General features: G+C 45.5%; 1 protein-coding gene across 2 annotated transcripts in view; it reads right to left on the minus strand.

The window, feature by feature from the left end:
* The window catches only part of LOC115171251 (noelin-2), a 33,502-nt gene extending 20,973 nt beyond the window's left edge, over window positions 1-12,529 (minus strand). The window contains exon 1 of one of the 2 annotated variants that reach the window (XM_029727880.1): window positions 12,358-12,529. In XM_029727880.1, the coding sequence (XP_029583740.1) occupies window positions 12,358-12,501 (144 nt within the window). In that variant the 5' untranslated portion in view covers window positions 12,502-12,529. Of the gene's footprint in view, window positions 1-12,023; window positions 12,039-12,357 lie in introns of those variants that run through there. The other variant, XM_029727881.1, reaches the window with a different exon arrangement.
* Window positions 12,530-12,866: the final 337 nt, after the last annotated feature.

A 12,866-nucleotide genomic window follows, 5' to 3' on the forward strand; every position in this document is an offset into this window, starting at 1 on the left:
ATACTCTAAGTATTTTAAAGGAAACCCATACTATTTAAACCCGGGTCTGCCACACCATCACAGCACGCCATTCTCTCTCCACCAGCCATCCTGCCATGCTAGATTGACAGAGAGATACTAAGACAGAGAGTGAAGGAGGTAGAGAGGGACATGCGGTTAAAGAAAGGCTGACAGAGAAAATAGGAAAAGGGTCTAATTTCAGTGAGAGGGAAGCAATTTCCTCTGGCTGCTGAGCCTGTGGCTTGTCTCTATCTCTGTCTCTATCTCTGCACAGTCAGAAGAGTGAGTGACACATTCAGTACCATACCTGCTGGAGGTGGGGAAGAGGAGAGGTGAGATGAGGAGAGGTGAGATGAGGGGAGAAGGCTGAATTCTTTGTGGCCATCACTGAGCTTATTCATCATTGAGCTATGGTGATTGTGTTGCTTTCTAACCTCTAAACATTGTCCTAAAGAAAAACTGTTAGCTGAGTTTAGATTGAGATTGAACACTAGGAGCTGAGTGGATAAACAGACGAGTGATCAATGATCAGGTGAATGACCAATGAGGAGATAGGTAATCAATGGCCAAATAAGTAACCAATGATCAATCTTTGATCACAGACTGACCAATGACCATAAAGACTGATAAATTGAGAACTCAACAGACCTGTGGGTGATGTCACAGTGTCTCTATCAAGGTGACCCAATCTCCTGCAGTACCACCACCCTGCCACTGGCATCTCTACCTCCTCAAACCTCTACTAAATTCAGCCAAAAAATAAACATCCCTTTTCAGGACCCTGTCTTTCAAAGATAATTCGTAAAAATCCAAATAACTTCACAGATCTTCATTGTAGAGGGTTTTTAACCCTGTTTCCCATGCTTGTTCAATGAACCATAAACAATTAACGAACATGCACCTGTGGAACGGTCGTTAAGACACTAACAGCTTACAGACGGTAGGCAATTAAGGTTACAGTTATGAAAATTTAGGACACTAAAGAATCCTTTCTACTGTTTCTGAAAAACACCAAAAGAAAGATGCCCAGGGTCCCTGCTCATCTGTGTGAACGTGCCTTAGGCATGCTGCAAGGAGGCATGAGGGCTGCAGATGTGGCCAGGGCAATGAATTGCAATGTCCATACTGTGAAACGCCTAAGACAGCGCTACAGGGAGACAGGACGGACAGCTGATCATCCTCGCAGTGGCAGACCACGTGTAACAGCACCTGCACAGGATCGGTACATCCGAGCATCACACCTGCGGGACAGCTACAGGATGGCAACAACAACTGCTCGAGTTACACCAGGAACGCACAATCCCTCCATCAGTGCTCAGACTGTCCGCAATAGGCTGAGAGAGGCTGGATTGACGGCTTGTAGGCCTGTTGTAAGGCAGGTCCTCACCAGACATCACTGGCAACAACGTCGCCTATGGGCACAAACCCATCGTCGCTGGACCAGACAGGACCGGCAAAAAGTGCTCTCCTCTGACGAGTCGCAGTTTTGTCTCACCAGGGGTGATGGTCGGATTCGCGTTTGTCGTTGAAGGAATGAGCGTTACACCGAGGCCTGTACTCTGGAGCGGGATCGATTTGGAGGTGGAGGGTCCGTCATGGTCTGGGGCAGTGTGTCATAGCATCATCGGACTAAGCTTGTTGTCATGGCAGGCAATCTCAACGCAGTGCGTCACAGGGAAGACATCCTCCTCCCTCACGTGGTACCCTTCCTGCAGGCTCATCCTGACATGACCTTCCAGCATGACAATGCCACCAGCCATACTGCTCGTTCTGCGTGATTTCCTGCAAGACAGGAATGTCAGTGTTCTGCCATGGCCAGTGAAGAGCCCGGATCTCAATCCCTTTGAGCATGTCTGGGACCTGTTGGATCGGAGGGTGAGGGCTAGGGCCATTCCCCCCAGAAATGTGTGGGAACTTGCAGGTGCCTTGGTGGAAGAGTGGGGTAACATCTCACAGCAAGAACTGGCCCATCTGGTGCAGTCCAAGAGGAGGAGATGCACTGCAGTACTTAATGCAGCTGGTGGCCGCGCCAGATACTGACTGATACTTTTGATTTTGACCCCCCCCCCTTTGTTCAGGGACACATTATTCCATTTCTGTTAGTTACATGTCTGTGGAACTTGTTCAGTTTATGTCTCAGTTGTTGAATCTTGTTATGTTCATACAAATTTTTACATATGTTAAGTTTGCTGAAAATAAACGCAGTTGACAGTGAGAGGCCGTTTCTTTTTTTGCTGAGTTTATATCTCAACAGCTATCCACCGCCTCACCCATCAGCTCACAGCCAGCCTCATTACCAGTCGAGCCCCAATGAACTAACTACAGTGGGGATTAACCAATTAGGTGTTAGTGGCTGGGCTACACTGCGGGCTCAAGCCTGCAGGATTGACTTCCTCCAGTGTTTCATTAGGCCGACCCTGGAGCGGAGCAGAGCTGAGCTGAGCGCTGTAAAGCCGGGATAAATGAGATTATAAATCAACAGCTCCCCACTTTACGAGCGTGACGGGAAGTCTATTACAACTTTCATAAGCAGAGAGAGAGAGGAAGAGAGAGATTGGGTCTGAGAGAAGGGCAGGAGGGGATAAAAAGGGGTCTGAGAGAGGAATTTGAAGAAGAGAGACAGCGAGTCAGAGAGGGAGATGATGGACAGATGAAAGAGAGAATAGGGGTCTCCAAGCCTGGAGTACAGCAGTATTCTATTTGAGGGAAAGTAAGCAGTATGTGTGTCTCTCTGCAACATGATGTAGCCTGCTTGGTGTTTTCGTCTTTAGCCGCTGCCTGCCCAGCGATGCCCACAGCCAGGCAGGAAACATCTGTCTATCTGCTGGGTTACAAACACTCCAGCTCCACTCCACTCTGTTATGCATAATTATGTCATGGCCAAAAGATCACCTGAACCTCTCACTCATTACCGGCCTGCCATGATGAGCTAGTACACACACACACACACACACACACAAACACATACACACACACACACACACACACACACACACACACACACACACACACACACACCTGAAATGAGCAGTAGTCCCACAACCCCTGAATGTATGCAGGGCAGCTGCTGGTCTTAAATATAACTCAATGAAGAATCACACAATCACAGCAACACAGCAGCAGGGCCCCTGGTCTCCCCATGCAGTCCAGAGTAAAACTGATTACCACAATCAGCACAGCATGGCTACTGGTCAATAATATGACTCATAAACTCATCACTCTCTTCTCTCCCTCCTCCTCCTCCCTCCCTCGGTCCCTCTTTAAAGGTCCCTATTGCTTCTACACTCTATCCTTATGTGCCTCTTGTGCCGATAGATCACCCTCCCTCTCTCTTTCTCTTTCTCTTGCTCCTGTCACGTACTGCTCTCTCAGTGGAAGGGCCTGAAGTGCTATTAAGGCAGATGGCTTTGCTCTTGTCTATAAAATGGTGTCGGAGTGTAACTTGTCCTGCCCTTTCTTACCCTGACCAGCCTGGCACCAGGCCCTGGCACAACCATACAGAGTCCTGGTGAGGAAAACGGGCCAACTATACATCCTGTGTTAGTGAACTATCTCCTTCTGAAATGAACACCCGCAACCATTGGTAAAGTAAGGACAGGAAGGGAATACATGAATAAAAACAATACTCCCTTCACAGAACAGCGCAAACTGGCTCTAACCAGAATAGAAAGAGGAGTGGGAGGCCCCGGTGCACAACTGAGCAAGATGACAAGTACATTAGAGTGTCTAGTTTGAGAAACAGACGCCTCACAAGTCCTCAACTGGCAGCTTCATTAAATAGTACCCGCAAAACACCAGTCTCAACGTCAACAGTGAAGAGGCGACTCCGGGATGCTGGAGTCACTCTGTCCAGTGTCTGTGTTCTTTTGCCCATCGTAATCTTTTCTTTTTATTGGCCAGTCTGAGATATGGCTTTTTCTTTGCTACTCTGCCTAGAAGGCCAGCATCTCGGAGTCGCCTCTTCACTGTTGACGTTGAGACTGGTGTTTTGCGGGTACTATTTAATGAAGCTGCCAGTTGAGGACTTGTGAGGCGTATTTTGGTAAGACAGATCTTCCAAAGGTGGGGGAGTGGCAATCTTTACCAAGGATCACCTTCAGTGCTCGGTTGTCTCCACCAAGTCTGTCCCCAAACAATTTGATTTGCTGGTTTTAAACATTAAACTTTCAAATAGCTCTTCGTTGACTGTTGCTGGGTGTTATCGTCCTCCATCAACAGTGGCCTCGCCCCTACCTGCACCCTACCTGCCCGAAGCTCTCTCCTGGCCCCTTACACTAAGTCTGAATTTGTCCTGCTAGGTGACCTAAACTGGGACATGATTAAACCACCTGACCAAGCCCTAAAGCAATGGGACTCCCTAAATCTTTCTCAGATTATTACCAATCCCACAAGGTATGACTCCAAACACCCAGAAAAGGCTACTCTCCTGAATGTTATCTGTAATGACCTTAGTTATCACTGTTTTACAGCCTGTGTTCGTAATGGCTGCTCAGTGAAATGACCTGTCCTGATTTCTCATAGACACTTGCTAAAAAACTTTAATGAGCAAGCCTTCCTTCATGAACTGGCCTCTGTAAAATGGTATAGAATCAGCTTGATCCCCTCTGTCGAAGACGCTTGGACCTTCTTTTTTTAATATTTTCAGCGGTATTGTTAACAAACATGCCCCCATAAAGAAAATGAGAATTAAAAACAGGTTCAGCACCTGGTTCAACCATGATTTTGCAGAGTTACTCCATCTCAAGAATTGCATTTGGCGAAAGGCTCAGCACACGCATACTCAGGCTGACTTGCTCTCGTTCAGGCAAATGAGAAATAAGTGCACTCAGGCTATCCAGGAAGGCCAAAGTTATTTACTTTAAGGAGCAGTTCTCTCTCTGTGGTCTAACCCCAAGAAGTTCTGGAAAACAGTTAAAGACCTGGAGAATAAACTCTCCTCCTCACAGCTGCATATGTCCCTTAATGTTGATGATGTGGTTGTTACTGACAAGAAGCAGATGGCTGAGCTCTTTAATCACCACTTCATTAAGTCAGGATTCCTATTTGACTCAGTCATGCCTCCTTGCCTGTCCAACATTTCCTCATCTCCCACCCCTTCTAATGCGACTATCCCCAATGCTTCTCCCTCTTTTTCCCCTGCACAGCTACAAGCTTCTCCCTGCGGGCAGTCACTGAGTCCGAGGTGCTAAAGGAGCTTCTTAAACTTGACCCCAAAAAACCATCTGGTTCAGATGGCTTAGACACTTTCTTCTTTAAGGTTGCTGCCCCTATCACCGCCAAACCTATCTCTCCTTTCTGGGAAGGTTCCCATTGCTTGGAAGGCAGCCACGGTTCATCCTTTATTGAAAGGGAGAGATCAAGCTTATCCTAACTGTTATAGGCATATTTCTATTTTGCCCTGTTCATCAAAAGTGTTGGAAAAACTTGTCAATAATCAACTGACTGGCTTTCTTGATGTCTATAGTATTCTGTCGGGTATGCAATCTGGTTTCCACTCAGGTTATGGATGTGTCACTGCAACCTTAAAGGTCCTACATTATGTCACCATTGCCCTTGATTCTAAGCAATGTGGTGCTGCTATTTTTATTGACTTGGCCAAAGCTTATGATACGGTAGACCATTCCATTATTGTAGGCCGGCTAAGGAGTATTGGTGTCTCTGAGGGGTCTTTGGCCTGGTTTGTTAACTACCCCTCTCAAAGAGTGCAGTGTATAAAGCCAGAAAATCTGCTGTTTCAGCCACTGCCTGTCACCAAGGGAGTACCCCAAGGCTCGATCCTAGGTCCCAAGCTCTTCTCAATTTACATCAATAATATAGCTCAGGCAGTAGAAAGCTCTCTCATCCATTACTCTGAAGATTATACAGTATTATACTCAGATGGCCCCTCCCCGGATTTTGTGTTAAATGCTCTACAACAAAGCTTTCTTAGTGTCCAACAAGCTTTTTCTACCCTTAACCTTGTTCTGAATACCTCCAAAACAAAGGTCATGTGGTTTGGTAAGAAGAATGCCCCTCTTCTCACAGGTCTTATTACTACCTCTGAGGGATTAGAGCTTGAGGTAGTCACTTCATACAAGTACTTGGGAGTATGGCTAGACGGTACACTGTCCTTCTCTCAGCACATATCAAAGCTGCAGGCTAAAGTTAAATCTAGACTTGGTTTCCTCTATCGTAACCGCTCCTCTTTCACCCAAGCTGCCAAAATAACCCTGATTCAGATGACCATCCTACCCATGCTAAATTACGGAGATATCATTTATAGATCGGCAGGTAAGGGTACTCTCGAGCGGCTAGATGTTCTTTACCATTCGGTCATCAGATTTGCCACCAATGCTCCTTATAGGACACATCACTGCACTCTACACTCCCCTGTAAACTCGTCATCTCTGTATACCTATCTCAAGACCGACTGGTTGATGCTTATTAATAAAACCCTCTTAGGCCTCACTCCCCCCTATCTGAGAAACCTACTGCAGCCCTCATCCTCCACATACAACACCCAGTCTGCCAGTCACATTCTGTTAAAGGTCCCTAAAGCACACATACCTGGGTCGTTCCTCTTTTCAGTTCGCTGCAGCTAGCGACTGGAATGAGCTGCAACAAACACTCAAACTGGACAGTTTTATCTCAGTCTCTTCATTCAAAGACTCAATCATGGACATTCTTACTGACAGTTGTGGCTGCTTTGTGTGATGTATTGTTGTCTCTACCTTCTTGCCCTTGCCCCCGTCTTCGCAGGAGGCCTTTTGGTAGGCCGTCATTGTAAATAAGAATTTGTTCTTAACTGATTTAAATAAATAAAACAATTAAATAAATAAAAGTAGTGATGGACTGTCATTTCTCTTTGATTATTTGAACTGTTCTTGCCATAATATGGACTTGGTCTTTTACCAAATAGGGTTATCTTATGTATAGCACCCATACCTTGTGACAACACAACTGATTTGCTCAAATGCATTAAGAAGGAAAGAAATTCCACAATTTATTAACAAGGCACACCTATTAATTGAAATGCATTCCAGGTGATGACCTCATGAAGCTGGTTGAGAATGTAAGTGTCACGTCCTGACCAGTAAAAGGGGTTATTTGTCATTGTAGTTTGGTCAGGGCGTGTTTGTTTTGTGTATTTTGGTGTTTTTGGTTTGTGTTCTATATTTTCTATTTCTATGTGTATATCTAGTTTTCTATTTCTATGTTGGGTTTTTGGCAATGACCTCCTATTAGAAGCATCTGGTTGTCGTTGTCTCTAATTGGAGGCCATATTTAGTTGGGTTTGTTTTCACTTGTGTTTTGTGGGTGGTTGTTTCTAGTATAGTCTGTGCACCTTACTGGACTGTTTTCGTCATCAGTTTATTTTGTTTAAGTGTTTTCTTTAATAAAGAAAGAAGATGAGCACTTTACCCGCTGCGTTTTGGTCCAATCCTTACGACGCCTATGACAGTAAGGGAAGAATTTCTACGACAAGAGAATGCCAAGAGTGTGCAAAGGTGTCATCAAAGCAAAAGTTGGCTACTGTGAAGAATCTCTTATTTGTTTAACACTTTTTTGTTTACTACATAATTTCATGTGTGTTATTTCATAGTTTTGATGTCTTCACTATTATTCTACAATGTAGAAAATTGTCAAAATAAAGAAAAAACCTTGAAGGAGCATCCAAACCTTTGACTGGTACTGTATATATATTTATACTGAGTGTACAAAACATTAGGATCAAGCTCTTTCCATGACATACTGTAGACTGACCAGGTGCATCCAGGCAAAAGCTATCATCCTGTATTGATGTCACCTGTTAAATCCACTACAATCAGTGTAAATAAATGGAAGGCGAGAGGTTAAAACCTCACTAGGGTAGGGGGCAGCATTCGGAATTTTGGATGAAAAGCGTGCCCAAAGTAAACTGCCTGCTACTCAGGCCCAGAAGCTAGGATATGCATGTAATTGGTAGATTTGGGTAGAAAACTCTAAAGTTTCCAAAACTGTTAAAATAATGTCTGTGAGTATAACAGAACTGATATGGCAGGCAAAAACCTGAGGAAAATTCATCCAGGAAGTGCTATTATTTTGAAATGCCTGTTTTTCCATTGAAAGCCTATCCACCATACATAGACTTATGACCCAGTTCACGATCCCTATGACTTCCACTACATGTGGCCAGTCTTTAGGCATTGTTCCAGGCTTTTTCTCTGAAAAATTAGGGAGAAACACCACTTTCAATGAGAGAACAGTGGACATTTCCAGACATGAGTCCTTCGCGTGACCGGGAGCGTGCCTTTCTTGTTTTTCCTTTTTTATTGACGAAGCTATTGTCCGTTTGAAACATGATCGATTATTTATGACAAAAACAACCTGAGGATTGATTATAAACATCGTTTGATGTGTTTCTACAAACTTTTATGGTACTTTTTGATTTTTCGTCTGTCTGTTGTGTTGCGCTTTGTTCCAATGGATTACTGAACAAAACGCGCTAACAAAAGTTAGCAAGTTTTTGGATATAACGAGGGACTTTATCGAACAAAACAAACATTTATTGGGTAACGGGGAGTCTTGTGAGTGTAACCATATGAAGATCATCAAAGGTAAGTGATTAATTTTATCGCTATTTCTGACTTTTATTACTCGTCTACTTGGCTGGTTACTGTTTGTAATGATTTGTCTGCTCGGCGCTGTTCTCAGATAATCGCATGGTTTGCTTTTGCCGCAAAGTATTTTTGAAATCTGACACCGTGGTCGGATTAACAAGAAGTTCATCTTTAAACCGATGTATAACACTTGTATGTTGAGACATTTGAGACATCGATTGTGTATGTGTGCCATTCAGAGGGTAAATTGGGCAAGAGAAAAGTTTTAAGTGCCTTTGAACGGGGTATGGTAGTATCTGCCAGGCGCACTGGTTTGAGTGTGGCAAGAACTGTTTCCCATGTGCATCAAGAATGGTCCATCACCCAAAGGACATCCAGCCAACTTGACACAATTGTGGGATGCATTGGAGTCAACAGGGGCCAACAGGGACAACTTGTAGAGTCCATGCCCCGCCGAATTGAGGCTGTTCTGAGGGCAAAAGGGTGTGCAACTCAATATTAGGAAGGTGTTCCTAATGTTTTGTACATTCAGTGTATATGTGTGTGTTTGCAGTCAGGATGATTGGTGAATGTGTCCAGTAGAGCATCTCCACAAGTGATCTATCTGATGTATATCTATATCTTCTAACTCCATGCTATATCATACCTCATAAATATTCATCATAGAGATCTAAATATTCATTCATACAGAGGATCTAAGAGCTTCAAATAACAAGAGAAGAGGTTCTACCATCAAACATAAAATAACTATGTATGAATATGGATAAAAGACCACGGAGCGACTTTAATCTGAGTTGGTCCTTTCGTCTGCCGTCAGATTTATTAGATAGGCCTTGGGACGTGATAAAGTTTACAGTCATGGACACCATGCAGACAGACTAGCGTAGAGACCCCAATCTGAGTAGCAGGCCTCTCTCTTTGTGTGGGACCATTGTTTGTTCCTCTGGCTCGTTTGATATTTCCCATCGTCAGCCTTCTGCCTGGCTGGGTAATTATTAATACAAGAGATCAAAGGGACAACAGCACTGTGTGGAGTGTGTGTGTCTGACAGACTGCCCCCCCACGCACACACACACTTGTTTCTTGTTTGATAGTGTAATAGAGTCCTGCCATACCATCTTGTGTCAAGGTTGTGTCTTGTTTTATTGGATTATTCACGGTTTGGTTTTGCACTACCCAGGCTAGCCATACCCAGGCTAGCCATACCCAGGCTAGTCATGTTTGGACTCAGGCACGTGTTGCTCAGTCCTTTTGAAGAACTCACTGTGGTGAACCTCTTTAAATGCTGAGTGCAGTGCCACACACCCATGGACCAGCTCAGCTCAGCTGGTTGTTGGAAAGGGACTGAAAGCAAGTGGAGCAGACTGATTGTAGCTCAGAGGAGTGTGAATGTGGGACACTGACCATGCATGGGGACACTAGGGTGAGGAGCAGTCATACATGGCCATTGGGACACTGGCGCCACAACATCACAAGAAGACCCAAGAAAGGACTAGTGGGTTTAAAACTAACCTAACAACAATGTTAGTCAAATGTTCCTCTAATGCTTTAACCCCCATGGCTTCCATAAGTTTAACCTCCAGCTCATCTGCATGGTTGAACCTTAGAAAGTTTTATAATGTGTTTAGATTCCACCCAATCTATCACGTCTCATAGAATTTGTCATTAAGACTTTAAAATATGAAAATGTTGTTGATGGAAGCCTTCGATGTTGTTTTGAGAGTGATGAAAAATAAGAAGCAACACTAATTGGCTCTTTGTTGAACTAATTGGCTCTTTGGTGACTCCATCACCACAACATCAAGTCCAGATCCACCACATCAACCATGGAAACAGAACAGATCTCAAAGCCCCTCCTGAACTAGCTCTTATAGACCATGGCTCTGTTTCAGTAGCCACACTACTATCAATACTACTATACCATCTACTTCAAATTATGCCATGTATTGGCCATGAATTCTAAGTGGGATGCTAGTATTGACATTGGGACCACAGGAGGTTGGTGGCACCTTAATTGGGTAGGATGGACTTGTGGCAATGGCTGGAGCGGAATAGGTGGAATGGTATCAAATACATCAAACACATGGTTTCCATTTGCTCCGTTCTAGCCATTATTATGAGCCGTCCTCCAATCAGCAGCCAGGTCCTGCAGTCCATGTCCATTGGAGAAGAAGTCCACTTAGACCACACCCACCCAGGCAGGAAGTAGAACCCCTCCTGTACTACTCATTCAGAGACACTATGGTAATGTCATCATTCCTAGTTCCTCAAACTAAAGCTCTGAAAAACACACAGATCAGACACAAGCTATATTGATATTGAACTTGAAGAGAAATACCTGGCTTGAGCTGCGTTTGTAGAATAGATAAATGCATCTCAGGGAATGTTTTGCTAGACCTCTCTCTACAAGGTCAACACCTTCATAGAGCTCAGCCTCAACCGTGAAAACATAAACAATGTTTCCTCCAGTGAGTCGTTGAGACAGTTATTACAGCTGGGTGCCTCAGTGCAATAAAGTGGTATTTGTTGGTGCAGTAGGATTTTATGATAAGACTGGACTGATTGAGGATAGGGCTCTGTGATAGAGGATAGATTGGGAAGATAGTGTCATAATTCTCTCAACAGATGGACCCCAGCTCCTGAGACCATAGGGGAGACTTGACCATAAATACACACCTGTAAGTGTGCACACACACACACACACACACACACACACACACACACACACACACACAAAGGAAGGCAGGCAATGAGGCAGGCATGCGCGCACACAAACACACACACGGACAGAGCTGGACACACACAGATGGACAAAGCTGGACACACACATTTCATCAGGGCTGGGCGTTTAATAAGGGAGCAGATGCCATGAAAATAGACCCAGGAAAGAACCAAAGGTTATCACTCACTACTAATGATCCTGAACATGACAGATGCATTCCTCTGCTTGACACTTCTCAACACCTCTCATCTCATCCATATGGAGCACCCATATGCACGGTCACACCACACATACATCACAGTATACACACGTGTACACCCACAACAAGCTACACAAACCTTCACATCTCAATCTTATAACACGCTCCTCACATGAAACCCAACATAATGTACCTTTCAAGGAGATAACAAAATGAAGGTCCCTGCTTGGATTCTGAACGCATACACCTTTACAGAGTCGGTCCATTTTGACACAGGGGACGAAGGAAAGAGAGATGGGGGAACGAGATACGCATCCAACTGGAATAGGGTGTGTAGGAGCTGGAGCCCAAATCTCCCAAGTCCACCCCATCATCATCATCATCATTATCTTCATCATCACCTCAGAGTTGGCATATAATCAGTTACACCCTCCAGCTCTCTGACATATCAGTCAACATCCTCATCCCTCACCACAGCAGCAGTATCCCAGCTCTGATCACCCACAGCACACAGAGGATTTACCAGCAGGGCAGTTCTCCCCTGATTCTCCTTCTTCTCCCAGCAATCAACACAGCAAAATCATTCTGGATCTGTTCCCTGGGAGCATCACTCACACAAGACCCTGAACATCATTCCCACTTCGTCTGACTCCCAGCAGCATCGCTCTCACATGCACCGCTTTCATCCTCTATCATTTCTCTTAGCGCCGCCCCCGTGAGACAGACCCTCTCCGATACCCACCCCCCCAACCCCGCTTCAACCACCCTACCGCTCTGAGACCCCTCTCCCGGTCTCCACCTCATCCACCCAGCAGACAGATAGAAAGGATGGGAAAAGAGCAGTCTACTGTACGCACGCTGACGATCCTCTCGGAGGTGCCCCCTCGGGAGACAGTGGTCCCGTTGAGTCCCACCAGAGAGGGCAGTGTCTGGGACATCCAGTTGGTCACCATGGCCATGGTGCTGAGCACCGCCCCGATCTTCAGCAGCGGCACGCTCATTTCGCCTGTCCCCCCACCTCCACACCGCTCCGCGCTCCTCAGCCCCTACCGCCCCCCTGCCCTGCACTCTTCCACCCCACTCTGCCTGCCTGCACCGGGACCAGTTAGTCAGACAGGCAGGAGCAGAGAACCAGGCGGACAGGCAGTTTGCCAGAGACACAGCCCCAGCACGGTGGCTCTCTCCTCAGTCCAGGGAAGAAACTAGAGCAGCTCTGATAACCACAGACCCAGGCTTAGTCAGTCAGTCAGCCAGCGGTAGAACCAGAGAGCGGGGCAGAGGAGGACAGGAGCTCACATCCAGCAGCAGCATCACACTGGGTCTATCCATCTGAGAGCAACTGCCTGCCAGAGTCTCTCTCTCCCGC

Source organism: Salmo trutta, chromosome 32 (assembly GCF_901001165.1).
Source record: "Salmo trutta chromosome 32, fSalTru1.1, whole genome shotgun sequence".
NCBI classification, from domain to species: domain Eukaryota; kingdom Metazoa; phylum Chordata; class Actinopteri; order Salmoniformes; family Salmonidae; genus Salmo; species Salmo trutta.